At 40.1% G+C, this 17,648-nt stretch overlaps 1 protein-coding gene across 4 annotated transcripts in view; it reads left to right on the top strand.

The window, feature by feature from the left end:
* Positions 1–17,648, top strand: part of LOC125464333 (transmembrane protein 132C-like) — a 932,328-nt gene that overhangs the window by 865,913 nt on the left and 48,767 nt on the right. For all 4 annotated transcript variants that reach the window (XM_059655067.1, XM_048556641.2, XM_059655068.1 and 1 more), the window contains one exon: positions 9,857–10,062. In XM_059655067.1, coding sequence (XP_059511050.1) covers positions 9,857–10,062 — 206 coding nt within the window. The remainder of the gene's footprint in view (positions 1–9,856; positions 10,063–17,648) is intronic.

The following is a 17,648-nucleotide window of genomic DNA, read 5'->3' as shown; positions in this document are numbered from 1 at the left end:
CAATTATCCAGATATCCAGTGACAACTTTTGGCAATTGAGAATTGAGGTGCAAGGTTTCAGGCTTCAACGAAGAAAATATGTTAGGACCAGTGAACTGTTATGTCATTGAAGTGTTTCAGAGCCAAACAAACGGGCACCGTAGCAGAGGATTACTTCCCAAATCTGTTTGAATCTTGCACTGTTCTTCCTCAGCCAAATTCCCTTTGGTCTATTACAACTCACTATTCCCTTTGTTCAAAAGTATTATTTGCAAATAGTCATCATCTTGATCACCTCCATTTAGCTTTCTTTGCTCCAATCAAAAGTGGTCCAGATCCAGATTCTGTCATCTGTCCTAGCTCATAGGCCTCATACGTCTTTGATATCATTCCAGTAAATATGTTCTGTGCCCTTTTCCTAGTTTTATCATTCCTAAGTAAAAAGGCCAAGGATGGACATCACATTCTGCCACCAAACCTTCGTATTGCATACTGTATCGACGTCCGAGTGTAGACTGAAATATGATCCTTTATAGAGGACCTCACACCTTGCAACATTGTGACTCTTAGCCTTCCTCACAATTCCTTTGATAACGTTTCTTCCTTCAACCTCCTTCAGCCTGCCACCCCCCACCCCCTACGCTGGCACCTTAACCTTCCTTAAACTTGTCTATCACCAGAGTTTTGCTTCAGGATCTCCTTATTCTTTTCTGACCACACCCTCTCAATTTAATGTCTCCTTATTCTCTGTGATTGTACTCTCCACCTCTCTTTCTGTTTTCTTCTCTGAATTCACTGATCCCTGATCGCATTGTTTTCCATAAGCTCCCCATACACGCTGCTTCCCATTTCTATGGTTACAATTTGGCCTCCACTGCTCCTGTGGCCTTTCTCATCCAATTCTATCAATTATTATCAAGATCATAGGGACTTAGGAATGGGCTACTCAGCACTACGGCCCAGCTTTGCAATTCCGTTAGATCATGGTTTATCAGCATCTCTACTCTAAATACCAGGTTTGGTCCATGTCCCTTGATACCAATGTCTACCAGAAATATATAAGACTTGAAAGTTATGATTCACCTAGCACCCACAGCCAATTAAATATAAAATATAGTACCTACTTTTAACTTCCTAAAAACGAAGCTGTTCATTGGATGTGGGTGTTGTTGACTAGCCCTGTATTATTGTGCAACCCTAATTGCCGTGCAGAAGGTAGCTTTGAGCCCGCTACTCAAACTACTGTGTATATATACCCATAGTTCTGCCAGGAAGTTCTAGATTTTGACCCAGTAACACTGAAGGAATGACAATATCATTCCAAGTCAGGACAGTGTGACGATTAGAATGTACTGGTGCAGTTTCTGGTGGATCATGAATGATGCTGAGCATTGTACAATCATCAGTGAACATCTCCACATTTGACTTAATGATGGAGGAAAAGTCATTGATGATACAGCTGAAGATGGTTCAGCCGAGGGCACTATCCTGAGGAATTCTTGTGGCTGAGATAAATTGACCTTCAGCAACCATAGCCATCTTCCTTTGTGCTGGACTTGACATCAACTAGTGGAAAATTTCTCCCTGATACACAACGACGTTAGTTTTGTGAGGGTTCGTCAATGCCACACTCTGTCAAATGCCGCCTTGATATCATGAAGTGATTCTCACCTCATCAGTTCAGCTCTTTTGTCCATGTTTGGAACAATGATGTAATGAGGTTTAAACTGAGAGGCTCTGATGGAGCTCAAATATGAATGCAAGTGAATAGGTTTTGCTGAATAAGTGCCACATGAAGGCAATAGACCTTCCATTCACTTTACTGATGATTCAGAGCAACCTGATGGTTCCACAGTTAGCTGGTTTATATCTCCTTGATTTTTGTGGACAGGACATACTGGGCGAGTACCCTCGTTATCAGGTAGATGCCAGTGTTGTAACTGTCCTAGAACAGCTTGTCTCAGGATGTAGCTAGTTGTGGAAAGGAGTGCTTCCTGATTTCACCCCTATTTTGAGCCAATGAGCTCCAATTTGAAGATTCAGTCAATTTCTAGTTAAACTTGTCACCTGTTGGCTGGATGTTGCTTTTCTTCATTAGCAGATTTGACCGGTTATGGTGGGGGCGTATATAATTCTGTAGGTGGCTTTCATGTTCCTTTGATGATCCCCCCCTCTCCATCTCCATGAAGACCTGTGACCTTATGGGGACCTTCAGCATGGTGGCACCGGCAGTGCCTGCCAATCAGATTGGCTGACAGCTCACTAAGGTAGAGCTTCCACCTGAGAAATGGCCAGAAAACTCAGCATAAAACAATCCAGGCTGCTCCCTGAATTGGCATGCCGAAGAACATGGACCTCTGTGGCCAGTAACATCTGGGCCACACCTCCTTCCAATCAACCAGATTAGCACCTTTGAGCACCCTAAATAAACAAACTTCTTTTTAGCTTCTTGCAGATTGGAAAGTTGCAAATATAACCCCACTGTTTAAGAAAGGATGGCTGGAGAAAATGTTGAACTACAGACCTGTTAGCCTGAGATATCAAGATGTGGAGCTGGATGAACACAGCAGGCCAAGCAGCATCAGAGGAGCAGGAAGGCTGATGTTTCGGGTCTAGACCCTTCTTCAGAAATTCTGAATTTTCTGAATGAAATTCTTCATTTCTGAAGAAGGGTCTAGACCGGAAACATCAGCTTTCCTGCTCCTCTGATGCTGCTTGGCCTGCCGTGTTCATCCAGCTCTACACCTTGTTATCTCAGATTCTCCAGCATCTACAGTTACTCGACCTGTTAGCCTGCTGTCATTAGTAGGAGAGATCTAGAATCTACTATCAATAATGTTGTCACTTAGGCCACTTCATTTTTGCAGAATTAATAGTTCATCTTTAAAATACTGAAGAGATTGCTGGACTGTTTCTTTTAAAAGGGGTCACTAAAAGACAGTTTCCAAAGAAACCTCTTGGAAGTCACATACTTTCAGATAAATGCTTGGACTTGGTTATTAGAAATCAAATGCCTGGGTTTATGGCTGTTGGGGATGAAGTCTTGTTTGGATAGTGTTCGGAGTGCTTTTGGGGTACCCAATTCATCCTGTGCCCTTCAGAGAAAACCTTTTTGCAGGGATCAGTGTGGTAACTGAAACTCTGACCCAACTGTTCTCCTGCAAAACTTTTGAATTCCCATTGTTTCCTAAAGGTACAAGGTCTGCAAAGGTCCCAGTGACACCTGTCAACATGAGCCGGAGTGTCAACTGAAGCTATTTCACAGCTTATACTTTTCCTTCGATAACTAATAACCATTGGGCAAAGCATTTTTTCTAACCCCCCACTTAATTTCTGCTGGATATTTTTCTTTCTTTAAATACCACCACCTTCTGAGGGGTAACTAGAGTTATGGAATAAATACTGGCCAGCCAGTGCCATGTACATCGCATGAGTGAATAAAAAAAGAGAATTCTACTTGCAACTGGAAAAGCAGTAGCTCCATTGCTATGTCCAGGATTTTGCAATTTCAAAAAACATTGTGTCTCTCTTTTTCTCTCACGTCAAAATAGGAAGAGTTTAGAGAGATATGGACTAAATACTGGCAAATGGGACGAGATTTATCTCGGATGTCTGCTTGGCTTGGATGAGTTGGACCGAAGGGTCTGTTTCCATGCTGTACATCTCTATGACTGTATTATATATAATCTATTTAATATCTCTACAGTTCTCATAGCTTAAATAAGAATAGTTCATCATGGACACAGTCCAAATAATTTTTTTCTCTGTTCTATTCTTTGATGTCAACTGCAATGATAATATTTTGAAATGTTCTTATTTGCTGAGCCTGCTAATGCAAGATCAGGCTTGAAGTAAAACTTTTACTCTTCGATGTAAGTACAGTTACAAAAAATTGAACAGTAAGGAGAAATTTGTTTACAGTGATGGTTGTTGGACTGTGTCATGCTATAGCACATGCACTGGTTGCAGCAGATACCGTTGTGTCTTTTAGGGGAAAATTGGATAAGTAGTTCTGGCAGAGAAAAATAGCAGGCTCTGGGGAGATGCTAAGATTGTGAGATTAGTTTTGGATTGCTCCAGCAATGAGTCACACGGGCATGATGGCTTTGATAGCTTTTCTCTTTGTTGAAAACTTCTATAACTCCATCAGACATGACCTTAACCAGTGAAGAAGCAGCAATAGCTAATAAAGGAGCTTTGTAGCAGTGAAAAATTCTTTGGCTTTGAGGTTTTCCATGTGGCATTGAGAGTTAATGGGAAAAGAAGAGCTGACAAATACATGAAATAAAAGAATAAAACAAGACAAATGTAGAGGTTTCGTTATTAATTGTTTCAGGGTTTGTGACCTTTGTTGGCTGGGCCAGCATTTATTGGGCCTAACTCTTGTTCTATTGCTCATTACTCTTGAGGAGATGGTGGTGAATAGCTTTCTTGAATTCCATCAGTTTGTCCAACAGGACAAACATTTGGAGTGCTGTTAGGTTTTAACTTGGTGTCATGTGACTTCTGACCTTGTCCACCCCCAGTCCAAAACTGGCAGCTCCATTTCTTGAATTACTGTAGCCCTTTCAGTATAGATATACACACAGTGGTGTAAGGGAAGGATTTTCAAGATTTTAGCCCAATAATGCTAAAGGAACAATGATACCATTCCAAGTCAGGATGGTGAGTGGCTTGGAGCAAACTTGCAGGTGGTGGCGTTCCCTTGTCTCTGCTGCCTTTGTCTTTCTAGATGACAGTGGTCACCTGTTTGGAGGGTGGTGTCGAAGGAGCCTTTGTGACTTTCTGCAGTGCATCGTGTAAACACTGCTGCTATTGAGCAGAGAGAGTGAATGTTTGTGGATGTGGTGCCAGTCAAGTGGGCTAATTTGTCCTGGGTCATGTCAAGCTTCTAGAGTGTTATTGGAGGGCTGATCTCATGGAGTCAAGTAGGGAATATTCCACCACACTCCTGACTCTTACCTTGTAGATGATCGTATGCCTTTGGGAAGTCAGAAGATGAGTTACCTGCCACAGTATTGCTAGCCTCTGATCTACTTTTGTGACACATATGTAAATGATTACCCCAGTTCAGTTTCCGGTCAATGATGACCCCCAGGCCATTGACAGTGGAGGTTTCAGCAATGGTCATACTGTTTGATGTTAAGAGGACATGGTTAGGCTCACTCTTGTTGAAGTCAGACATTGCCTGGCACTTGTGTAGTACAATTGTTATTTGTCACTGATATCTTCCGGATATTGCGGCATTCGGATATGGACTACTTCAGTTTTCGGAGGTGTTGTGAACCGTACTGAACATTGTGCAATCATCAGCACGCATCCCATGTTTGACCTTAGGATGAAAGGAAAGTCATTGATGAAGCAGTTGGAGATGTTTGGGTTTTGTACACTACCCTGAGGAACTCCTGCAGAGTTGTATTGGAGCTGAGATGACTGCCGTCCAACAACCATGACCATCTTCATTTAACCCAGGTACACCTCCAACCAGTGGATTGGATTCCCATTATCTCTAGTTTTGATACCAAACTCCATTAATATCCTGACTCCAAGAGTAGCCACTGGAAGTGTGGAAGGAGCTACATGATGTGAAATCACAGGGAACTGGACCATGTGCTTGTAAGGCTTCAGAATCAGTGGAGTTGCCTGTGTTAGTGAGCAGATGCTAGAGCTGGTGCAATTGACATAGAGTCCAGGAATCACTCTCCATGGGTGATTCGTCAACCCTAACTCTGCAACAAAGTATTCATCATAGATTCATAGAATCTCTACAGTATGGAAACAGGCCATTTGACCCAACAAGCCAACACTGCCCCTCCAAAGAGCATTCCCTGCGACTCATTCCTTCACCCTAGCATTTCCCCTTGTCTAACCCACACATCCCTGGACACTACAGGCAATTTAGCATGGCCAATCCACCTACTCTGCACATCTTTGGACTGTGGGAGGAAACCGGCACACCTGGAGGAAACCCACGCAACCACGAGGAGAATGTGCAAACTCCACACAGACAGTCGCCCGAGGGTGAAATTGAACTCAGGTCCCTGGTGCTGTGAGGCAGAAGTGCTAACCACTGAGCCACCGTTCCACCCAGTATTGCTGACCTCCCAGTTTTTTTTTCAAAGGAGGAGCTGCATACTGGGGGAGAGAAAGACTTAAAACGGAGTAGCCATCCTGCAGAGGACATTCCAGAGCTTCCCTCACTCTTTCAAAATACTGTCATAGAGATTCAGGTTGTTTGTTTATTTGATACTGAAACTTGAACCATAAGGCCATAAGATATAAGAACATAATTAAGCCATTCAGCCTATCGAGGCTGATCTACCATTTCAATCATGGCTGATCTGTTTCTCAGCCCAATTCTCCTGTCATCTTCCTGTAATTCTGGATCCCCTTATTAATCAAGAACCTATGTATCTCTGTTTTAATTACACTCTCATGACTTGGCCTCTACAACCTTCTGCAGAGTCGTACAGATTCACCACCCTGAGACAGAAGAAACTCTTCCTCATCTCAGTTCTAAAGGGTCATCCCTTCATTCAGAGGCTGTGCCTTCAGGTCCTAGTCTATCCTAATTGTGGAAGCACTTTCTCCACATCCACTCTACACAGGCCCCACAGTATTCTGTAAGTTTCAATGAGATCTCCCCTCATTCTCCAAACTCCATCAAGAACCCTCCTGAACTCTTGCATTTGTGCGCCAAAGTCCTAACTGTCTCCCTTGAGGAGAATCATCCATCTCATGTAAAAGATTTAAAAGAAAGGCCCTGGCACAACAGGAGAAATCACAAATGCAGCTGAAGAGAAAGTTGCTCCTCGTGTAGAATGCCGGACCCAGTATGGGAAGCGGGTATAAAATCTTGTGCTAGCTCCATCACTGAGAGAAGCGGGTGAATTTTAAATAATGCTACAGCTGCTAACATGAGTAGAGAACCACAGAGGTTTTTGGATTACAGAGTTAGAAACAGATCTTCAATCATCCAGTGTAAATTCAATGCCATTTGGCTTTTAGGCTGGGTGCAGGGTGTCCCACAGCAGTTAAAGCCAACCATATGCAACCCATCCAGAATGCAGATGACAGTGCTGTACAGCAAATTTTCAGACCTTCAGAACCAGACAGGTTTTTCCTCACAGATAATGATGAAGTTTTGCTCCCAGATGGAGTTCCAGAAATGCCTTTGTCCACAAAGAAGTGGCCATCCCACTCCACCCATGCATTCAGTCTTTGTGACAGTGACAAAAGATCTCAAGCACCCCTTAATGTTCAAGAAGGCTTAGCATGCTGCTGGAGATCAATGTCATACTGAAGAGGGAGGTGAGTGTGGGGCCGGACTGAGGATGAAGAATGAAATGTTCATGGGTAATTGTTACAAAGTATGGATAATGGTTAATGGTTGCAAGTTGTGCTACAAAAGAACTTGGGGTAAGATATAGAGTAAAAGTTAATTATTTCCTTGGTTTAAGAATAGCAGCTGAGTATGTGCGAAAGGAGCTCTGTCATAGTGATGCTAGGAAAGGAGCCTCTCCCTAAAGAATCAGACCCATGATCTCTGTCTTACCATGTCTTCTACATAGTTAGTGTTAAAAAATTGTTAATTTTCATTCGTGAGAATGTGATGTACACCTTTCTACAACAATTAATGTCCATAGCTTGAGGACTTTCTCCACGATCTGCTGCAACAAGGATAGTTCTGCCTAGCATTCACATTAACGGGCCCTTTTGTGGCAACAAGCTAATCAAAGATAACAGTCCTTCATCCTAAAATCACCTGTTTTCCAAAACCACACATGTGTGCTTAGGCGCATAATAGGTATTTTGCTGCTGTAAAGCATCATACAAGATCATATAGGTCAATACTGGTCATACGTTCCTGATTTCTTCACCACTTACATCATCAAAATGATAATATTTGATAGATTAGTCTTTCCCATAAAAATTGTTCTATAGTGAAGTTCTTGTCATTGTCAAATGAATTCCCCTTCCAGTCCATCTTTCACATGTTAGATGCTGCATAATGTGAGTAAAAATTAAGAACAGTAGCTTCTACAGTTCAAACTCAGATGATGTTGAGGTTAAAGAACATACATTTCCGTGCATACACCATCAGCTGAAGTGTGTTTGTCAAAATCTTACATAGCCCAACATCTTTAGACCATTTAGCTAGATTCCTTGCTCGGAGCTAGTTCAGGTGTGAAGCTGAATCTCAAAATGTTATTGACAGCCACAAATTTCTAATGTCAGCATGTATATTTATTATCTCTCTTTCTAATCCTTGGGGGAGATAGCAGTCAGACATTTTGGATAGTTAAGAAGTGCAGTGAAATATTGACTAAAGCACAATATTATGTAACAATATTGCATAAACTGTTTGTAGAAATCTGTACTTGCTTAATTCCTTCAAATTGTAACGCACTACTTGTTGGCCATCAAGATGTTAAATGGTAGTGAGGGTGTAATCACTGTAGCAAAGAGATTTAATGATATGATAAGTCTGTAATAAGAGACTTAGATATCTAAGTCCTGACTTCGGATGCAAATCCAACAGCAACTACCATTCACATAAATGTCAAATAAAAGTCATGTGTCCTCAGCATATTTTAGGGACAACAATGATGATCAAAGAGGCAATGCAGTAAAAGCAAAGGCAAAACCAGACTACTTTCTAAACATTTTTATCAGTGTTTGGGCACCTGCGATGGACATTATGCATAGTCTGCTGTGCAACTATACATTACTTAAGAAGAACTTATAAACCGGAACAAACCAGTAAGTCTTGTTTAATTCAGGTGTTCTGAATCTATCCATTTTAGTAGCACATTCCATTTGACTTCCTGATTGAATGTGAGTGAGCGACCTGCTTTGTGATTACTATTCTACTGGTTTATCCTCTTGGCACATCACCCAATCCTTATAAAATGGTTAATAGAGGGTATTTACCAAATCAGGAATTACACAATTCTACCTACTCCACATTGTGAATGAGTAACAATGAGTTAACCCAGTAATTCATTCTTTGTTTCTTTTATTTTGTTTGTCTCTTTGTGTGCTTTTAGGTTGAAATTATACTGTATATTATCAAGAATTTTGTAACTGATGTATTTGGGGTTTGTCTGGTTGATGTTATTTTCATTCTTGCCGTGTGTTTATGTTAATTTTTATAGCAGTCCTCAGCGCATGTCAGTAGGATGTTGTCTCATGCAGAGCTGTGACAGCTTCAGCTGAGTTGGGATTGTTAAGCAGTGCTCTTTGGAGCAATTGCTTTAAGTGTACACTGATGACATGTTTGTGTAGTTGAGACTGGAGCTGGCTGACATTAATCTAAATGTTACTCTAGAAATGTAATTGAACTAAAATTATGATCCTAATTTTATATAGGCAGTGGTGCAGCATTTTGGAATGGTGTATGTAATTGCAGACTCATTGTCAATTCTTCAGTCATAAAGTGATGCCATCTATTTTCTCAGTAGGACATACTAACATTACTTTTTTAGTTGTAAATGTGTTTAACTAATGATATAAAGGTTGAGATGTAAACAATTGCTGATATCAAGATTCCAGTTGCATAAAGTGACATATGTAAAAAAACGGGGCAGTATTTGGACTGCTGTGTTATGGTAAATAGTAACTTGAAACTTAACTAAATTTGTACGTTCCAAAGTCAGTTGATTTTTCTTCATAAGATTAGTATAACCATTTTAGACTACCTGTTTTCCAAAGGTGATGATAAAGTAATTTATGAAGGAGCTTTATAACTTTAATAGATGATTATATTAGTGTTGGGTGTGGGACCACTCAGCTGAGTGACAGCATCTGTCTTGTGTAAAGTGGCATTTTCATCTCTATGCTACTGTACTGATTAGATTTTTCCCCTTTGTCACAGGTTTCAGACAGATGTGACTATGTTTTAGTGAACGGCAAGGAGATGAGAGGCAAAGTGAACGCGATTGTCAATTTTACTTATGAACATTTGAGTGCACCGCTGGAAATTACTGTTTGGGTGCCTCGTCTTCCCCTTCAGATTGAGGTCTCTGACACTGAGCTCAGCCAAATCAAAGGATGGCGTGTCCCTGTCGTCTCAGATAAAAGGTATGAATGATAGGAAAATGTACAGCTGAAAAAATTGGTTATTTTTCTTTTCTTTTCAGATATAAAATAGAAGTTTTAAGCTTGCTCATATTATAAGTGCCTAAAGGATACTTAGCTCCTCCAACAGCATTCCCCCTCAGCATCTGGCCCTGTTGATTCTGAAAATGTATTCTGAACATACAATTCCAAGGAATGCACACAGCAGAAGCAAACAATTCTGTCTAACGAGCCCATGCTAGTGTTTCTACTCAACATAAGCCTCCATCCTCCTTACTTTATCAATCCTATGAACATATCCTTCTTTCCTTTCTCCCTCATGTACTTATCTGGCTTTTTCTATTCACCAAAACAATGTTACAGAGTAGCAAGATCCACATTCAACCCACTCTAAATGAAGAAATTACTGCTGAATAGTGACTTTCTATAAATGGGGCCTTGTAATGGATCCCACACATGTGGAAAAAATAGGTCATTCCCATCACTAGACGCTTATCACTTTTATTTACTTTTTGTTTTTCTAAAGTAGTAAGAAGTTCTGTCCATGATCTCCTCCCCCAGCCACATTCCCCCATCATCTACTTCAATAGCACCTTTTCCTAGCTGGTTCTAGTTTGGAAGAAGGGTCACAAAATTCAAAATATTAACTCTGTTTTCTCTTCACAGATGCTGCCAGACCTGCTGAGTTTCTCCAGCAATTCCTGTTTCAGATCTCCATCCACAGTTCTTTATTTTGTATGAAGGCTTTCTGTATTGCCTCATTCATGCCTTGCTTGCATATTGTCAAACACATGAAAAAAGATGTATAAACCATGGAGCTATGTAAAGTTACATATCCAAGTTATGAAGTCTGGAGGAAATGGAAACTCCCATCTCATTCCATATTTCCCACATGGCAAACACAATTGCCTGACTAAGGCACCATATTATAGAAAAGACTTTCATTTTGCTTTAAGCATATGATCATAGATATAAATTGCATTGAATTAGATCATTGGTCACTCACTCACTCAGTGGCATGCAACAAGTTCAAACTAAAGTTGTTGCACAGCTGTTTTGACCCTTGTTTCTCCTCAACAGAACAGGAATGCTTGTCAAATACTTCCCAGGGTGACCTTGCCCCTGTAGATGACTTTAATACTCATATGTAAATGGGTGTATTTGAATGAATAAATGGCTAAAAAAATTTTCATTGTATTCAGATGAGATAAACCGTTGGAGCAAAGTTGGAAGCAATTAGAATCAGAACAAAAAATCCTGTTTACATTGTCCATCTAAAATCCATAAAGCATTAAAATTTGAGTTTCCTTCGATGGAGGTTGGGACTGCAGGGCTGCTAGAAATATCTGAAATAATTATAATCCAAGTTCCTATGATGTTTGTGTCATAGAAATTGCCATGTGATGATATTTTAATAACATTATCACATCATTACATAAGTTAATTACCATTGATTTTGAAACATTAACTGTATTACCAAAATCTTTCGTCAAAGTGCAATAAATTCCCGATCATTCTCTTTAGCATAATCTTCCCTGCTATATGAATAGTAACATGCCAAAGGCAAGCTATGTTAGAGTGTCTCGCAATTCACTTCAGCTGCTAATGATCTGCCAAATTGAAGTGTTGTTTTGCCTTAAACATCCTGCATTCCTTTTAATAAAATTGTTTCTAATGCAACATTATGCTTCTGCTGTTTTGGTAGGGTCATAGTTTATAAAGTAAGCAGGAGATGGCGTCTGTAACTATTATATTCTCTTATAACCACAACTGGAGTTTCTAATCCTTGGAACTATTTCTTGCTTGTGGAGAGCTGCGGAAAATCTTTGATCTCAGTACAAGCAAATGGGGTTGAGTTAGGAAAGCTGACCTAAAGCTTGGTTGAAAATATGGTGTTTAAGTTTTTTCTTACAGATGGAGAATTTTAGTAAACTGGCCTAAGAGGTCAAAACAAAAGGAACTGAAAGCTGTGGTACCAGAGGAAGGGCAAAATAAGGGGAAAGACAAGAGACCAAAAGTAGAAGTCTAAAGGCATAGGAAGAACTTAAAGAAGGTGAGAGGGACAGAGAAATGAGGCAAGGTCATGGAAGGATTTAAAACTAAGGGTGAGAATTTTATATCCATTGTGCTGAGGGAACATCCAAGCCAGTGATAACAGGATTGACAATTGATTTCAGGAATGGACACAGGTCACAGGGTTCTCGAAACTACAGAAAGGAGTACAAGAGGCTCACTGAAGAATTTGAGTCCAGAATTGATGCACATGGGGGTGAGAGTTTAACTGGGAATGGGGAGGAAAGTGAGGCAATGATGTCATGGTGCTGGAAATGAACACCCATTAGTGATTCAAACTGAAGGGAAAAATGTTTGTGAACTGGTGTGATAATTTGCTCTCTCCTGGTTGTTGACCTGACACCATCCTGACAGGAGTTGATTTCTCTATGGTAGGACAGCAGGGTGACCAGGCCCCTTGCTTACACACCAGTCAAATGCCTTTAAGTCCTATCATTGAAATGATTCAATCAGCCTCTGGGTATCAGCAGAGGCATTGGAGTACAGTGCATCTGCCTGGAGGTGGCCTCATGGTGGCAATCTAGGGTGAGAGTGCTCCAGACCAGCATTCAGGCCCTCCTTGACTGTCTGTTTTCATCCACAGGCAACATGTGGATGGACTCGCTGTCTGAAACTGTGGCTCAGCTGCTTAGGTGTATCTTTATTTTAATTCAAAAACGCTGACAGAGGTTTCTGTCAACTTGGGCCGCAGTCTTTCTGACTTTTCTGAGAAAGCAGCCTGCTACCTTTCAGTGCTAGGGGAAAGCTGCTTTTGTTCTCCAGCCTTGAAGACCCACCTCCATCTTTAGTTGGACAGCGATCCCACCTTCTGATGGGTTCGGGAAAAACTTTATGCTCATAGTGGCACCGTGAAACCTGCAGGGAACATCTGAAGAAGGGTCTAGGCCCGAAACGTCATCCTTCCTGCTCCTCTGATGCTGCTTGGCCTGCTGTATTCATCCAGCTCTACACCTTGTCAGCTCAGGAATATCCTGTCCAATGGGTTTGAAATTCAGTACTGATCGAGATGCCAAGGATTCATCCAGTGATTTCAAGCAGAGCACTTGGTTGAGGAGAGGGATGGAATCAGCGATGAGGGAGCAGAGTTTACAATGGATCTGAAGACAAATAGTCAAGTACTCATTTCATAGTGTCAGAGAGTTACACAGCACAGAAACAAACCCTTTGCTTTCAACGAAGTTTCTGACCAAGGTTCCCAAACTAAACTCGTCCCATTTGCCTACATTTGGCCCATATCCATCTAAACTGTTCCTAATAAAGTACCTGGCCAAAAGCCTTTTAAATGTTGTAATTGTACCCATGTATACCACTTTACTCAGCTTTACTCATTCTTTACATAGTACCATCAGAGGTTCTCGGGTGCTGTATGACACATTCCCTCCAATTTATGATAATATTCTGAAAAAAAAGGTTGCAATCTGTTAGTAAATCAAATTACAGCTTTTATGTTTCATTAGTTTAGACAGTTTATACATAACATTTGTGTCTCTGAAGCTCTTCAAAGGGTAGCAGTTATTTTTTGGTACATTATTTATACAAGCCCCTAATTAGTAATTACAAAGATGACTAAACACTAATTAGCTCGTATATTGGTATATATTCCAAGTTTGTACAAGCCGTTAATTACTTGTTACTGCACTGTTGGATGCTGAAGATGAAGTGTGAGCCGTTAACAGCTTTACAACCCTGTTACCTTGTAGCCTATCTACACAGAGAGATAAAACTACATTGTACCTTGAGATGATTTAATAGTGAGAGAACATGATAAGTGAGAAGAGAGAAGTCTGCCTAGAATTCTGTTTGGCTGCAGTCCTTTTGGTTTGACTCCAAACCAGCAAAAAGGAAATAGGCTGCCAGTCAGATTGGACAAAATGCTGGCATTATCAACCCCTTCATCTGTCTTCTTTCACAACAGTTGATTTGAACAAACAAGTGAACAGATTGCAAAGCTTCATTATTTTTTTCTTAACTTAACATTTCCACTCTCCCAAGACAGGTGAATGGATTATTAAGAAAAGACGGGGGTGAGGAGTTAAAGGGAGCGAGGGAAAGCTTGCTGATGGCAACCAAAGTTTGAGGAAAGCCATTCCAGTGCACTGCCAACTTTTAAAGAATGGTATAAATTTAGAGATTCCATTTAAGCCTGACATTATTTCACCTGTTGTTCATGCAAAAAAAACATTTTGGGTGAGAACTATGCTTTGTTTTTACTGTGAAACTGTAAAACAAGACCACACATTTTATAATGTTCTAGTTCAGAAGAAAGAATTAGCAGCAGAGTGAAAATTACAGCCATTGTTTCAGCTTGTTCAGATTGCTGACTCCTCTACCAAATGACAGCAGATGTTTGCACTCCTTTACAAAGACCTGCGGACAGAATTGTGGTGTTAACATTGCCACTTACAATAAAAACAATTGGGCTGTTGTAATCAACTTTTATTTCAGTTGTAAATGTCTCCAGTGTTTGTCATATAAATAGAATATGCTGCTGAGCTTCCTCTCTATACTGTTGTTTTGGAACAGGGCTTGATTTAATCAGAAACCTTATGAGCTGCTTTGCAGTCTTGTTGTGTTTGTTTAGTTCATGCCCAATTAAACTAAACTGTTTGGTTCCCTCCTTTGTTCACTCGGTCAATGTTCCATTTGCTTTGGCCCTGCACTGCACACATCAGAAATGTCAGGACTGTGCTGAGCTGGCACACCTCAGCTGGATTGGCAATGGGGTGGCGTGGTGCTGAGGAGAAGGAAAACCAGCTCAGCTTCACATCATCAAGCAATGACCCTTGATTAAAAAAATGCTTTTTTACTTTGATGACCAACCAGAATAGTGTCAGGACAAGGCATGGTATTTCCATAACGGTGAGGTGAAAGCATTGATAATTAAAACTCCAGGTGAAATCCTAGCACTGCAACGTTTCGGGTCTGGACCCTGCTTCAGATATTCTGAATTTTCTGAAAGAAATTCTTCATTTCTGAAGAAGGGACCAGACCTGAAACGTCAAACTTTCCTGCTCCTCTGATGCTGCTTGGCCTGCTGTGTTCATCCAGCTCCACACCTTGTTATCTCAGATTCTCCAGCATCGGCAGTTCCTACTATCTCTGTTGCAATACGCATGTTCCCTCAGAAAATATTGCGGTGATATTATTTCTAAAAGAATGTTTTAGTGGAGACTCTTGACTTCTTGGATTACATTAATTTTCCAGGATAAATGCTGTCATAAAATGTTGTAATTATACATATAATTAATGTCTCGAGGTGATAAAAGATAACAGGTTGTACCTCTTTGCTATTACCAAATGTGGGCATTTGTCCTGTGTGGTGGGGCATTGCAGATGTGACTCTTCAGATGTCATGTTTCAACTGATCATTTATTGATCCTCATCTTAAAACTCTTATACAAGTGTTTGCAGTCTGCATGAAACTTCCAGTTGTATTTTGTTTCAATATTTCACCGTTGTGAAATATGTGATCATACTTATGTGCTTGCGTCCTGTCTAATTATCCCATAGCATCACATGTTCTGGAAATTACACATTTCTTTGACTAGTTTTGTACAGTTCCATGGGAAGTTGACACATCTCAAGTGAAACTATGAAATAGAGGCAAAAAGTCTGTTCTTGTGATATCTTTATTTAATATCAGTGACTTTCTTCTCCAGTCAGAAACCAGTAGTTGTCAAACAACTGCCAAGTTATAAATACTGGTTAACAATTTGAGTCTGATCCCCTTATCATGTGCCATGATAGATACTAAAGATGTTATGATGCTAATTGACAAGTTGCAATGAGATCCCTACATCCACCTCCAACTTTGCTTGACTTAACATTTAACCCTCAGTCTACACCACAAATAAAGCATTGTGTCTGGCAAGTCTTTAAGAACCTGCCTGTACTATGTCCAAATTGATATTTATCCACAGGTAGTCATCTTCGTCTAGCTCTATGCTAGGCAAACCATCTAATTACTTTTCCCTCACAAATCTGTCTCTACACTAAACTCAAGCATCGTCTTGCATTCTGAGGTGAATAGTGTTCTCAGTATTTTCTCTGCTTAAGGTACAGGCCTGAATTACATTTATCCCCATTGCTGTCTCCACTCAGTGAGCTGCAGTTGTCTCTGCCCAGTCCTAAAGGGAACTGCTGATTGTCTGTTTCTGTGAACAAAAACACACGCTATTAGTTAATCCAAAACACCCTCCCTAACTCCCACAGCCCATCTCCAAGTTAACATCATCTACCTGGGACATTTCAAGCAGAAGTAAAAATCACCTTTTAACTTCAAAACAACTCTAATTTGTTTATGGCTTAAATGAATGAATGTATATTTTAAAGAATATATTTGGCCTCTCTCCCAATTAACTAGTCCCACCAAGGATCTCCTTTATATGACTTTAGCTTCTTTCCATCTTGGACCTGCATAAAAAAATTGTTTTTTTTTATTGAGTGTAGATCCCTTCGCTTTCATAATGTTAATGCTTACTCTTTTTCTACTTCTGACTTTATTAAGTGAGCACTAAGTTGGAATTACTCTTGGTGTATTTGATTTGTATTTCTTCAGGATTGGTTACCATTTTTACAGTCAGAGACTCCCATTTATCTTATATTTAACACTTTAATCCCCAAACTAAAAGTTATAATCCCAAACCTAGAAGTTCAAATAATAAAATGTGTGAATTAAGGTGTCAGATGTTTGCAGTGCTGTTCCTTATCCAAGGGGTATTGCTGATGAAATGCGGGCTTTTCTCTCCCTCAGGGTGCTGAGTATTGTATCAATTCTCCCCAAAACCTCATGTCTTATTTATATTACAGTGCTGTTCCTGGGAAGTGTTTTTAAAGACACCATGAGATTCCACTATTTGCTCTATTTTCAATCAACTTCATCCCTATTATCAAGTAAACATTTGTACTTCACATCTTCCAGCTCATAATTGGGTGTTCAAAATGTGATTCTTTTCTGCATTAATTTTGATCTTATTCTTTTGTGTTTATTGTTAGAATTTCAAGATTTTAAACAGTAACTCACTCACTATCAAGGAGTCAGATTTTCCCAAAATGTAATTAAAAGTTAGAAGGGCTGTGCAGATAAGGCTGGATGTCTCTTTCGGGAGCTGGCACAGACACAGTGGGTCAAATGGCTTCCTTCTGTTCTGTAAAATTCTATGGAAGACATAATTACAAACCTTTATTGTATTTTTATGCAGGAATTGGAGACTAAGTTGATTATGGTGTGAGGCAACACCAAGGATTTAATTTGATTGAGAGTTCCGATCAAAGCATAAAACACAGGATCATTTAATATTGCCACTAATAGATGTGGGTCATTTATTAATAAAGGTTTTTACCAAAAGCCACATGCACTCTCTCAGCCGGTGTGATAGCTAGTTTAGTTTAATCAACCTATGATTCAATTATTCTCCGGCTCGCAGCTTTAAAATTTGCATATAGGAAAATGAAAGAAGTTGCAAGATTGCAATTTGTGTCTGGCATTCAAAGCTGTCATAATCTGAGATAGTTTA

Source organism: Stegostoma tigrinum, chromosome 26 (genome assembly GCF_030684315.1).
Source record: "Stegostoma tigrinum isolate sSteTig4 chromosome 26, sSteTig4.hap1, whole genome shotgun sequence".
Taxonomy (NCBI): Eukaryota; Metazoa; Chordata; class Chondrichthyes; order Orectolobiformes; family Stegostomatidae; genus Stegostoma; species Stegostoma tigrinum.
This window is presented reverse-complemented; position numbering and strand designations above follow the sequence as displayed.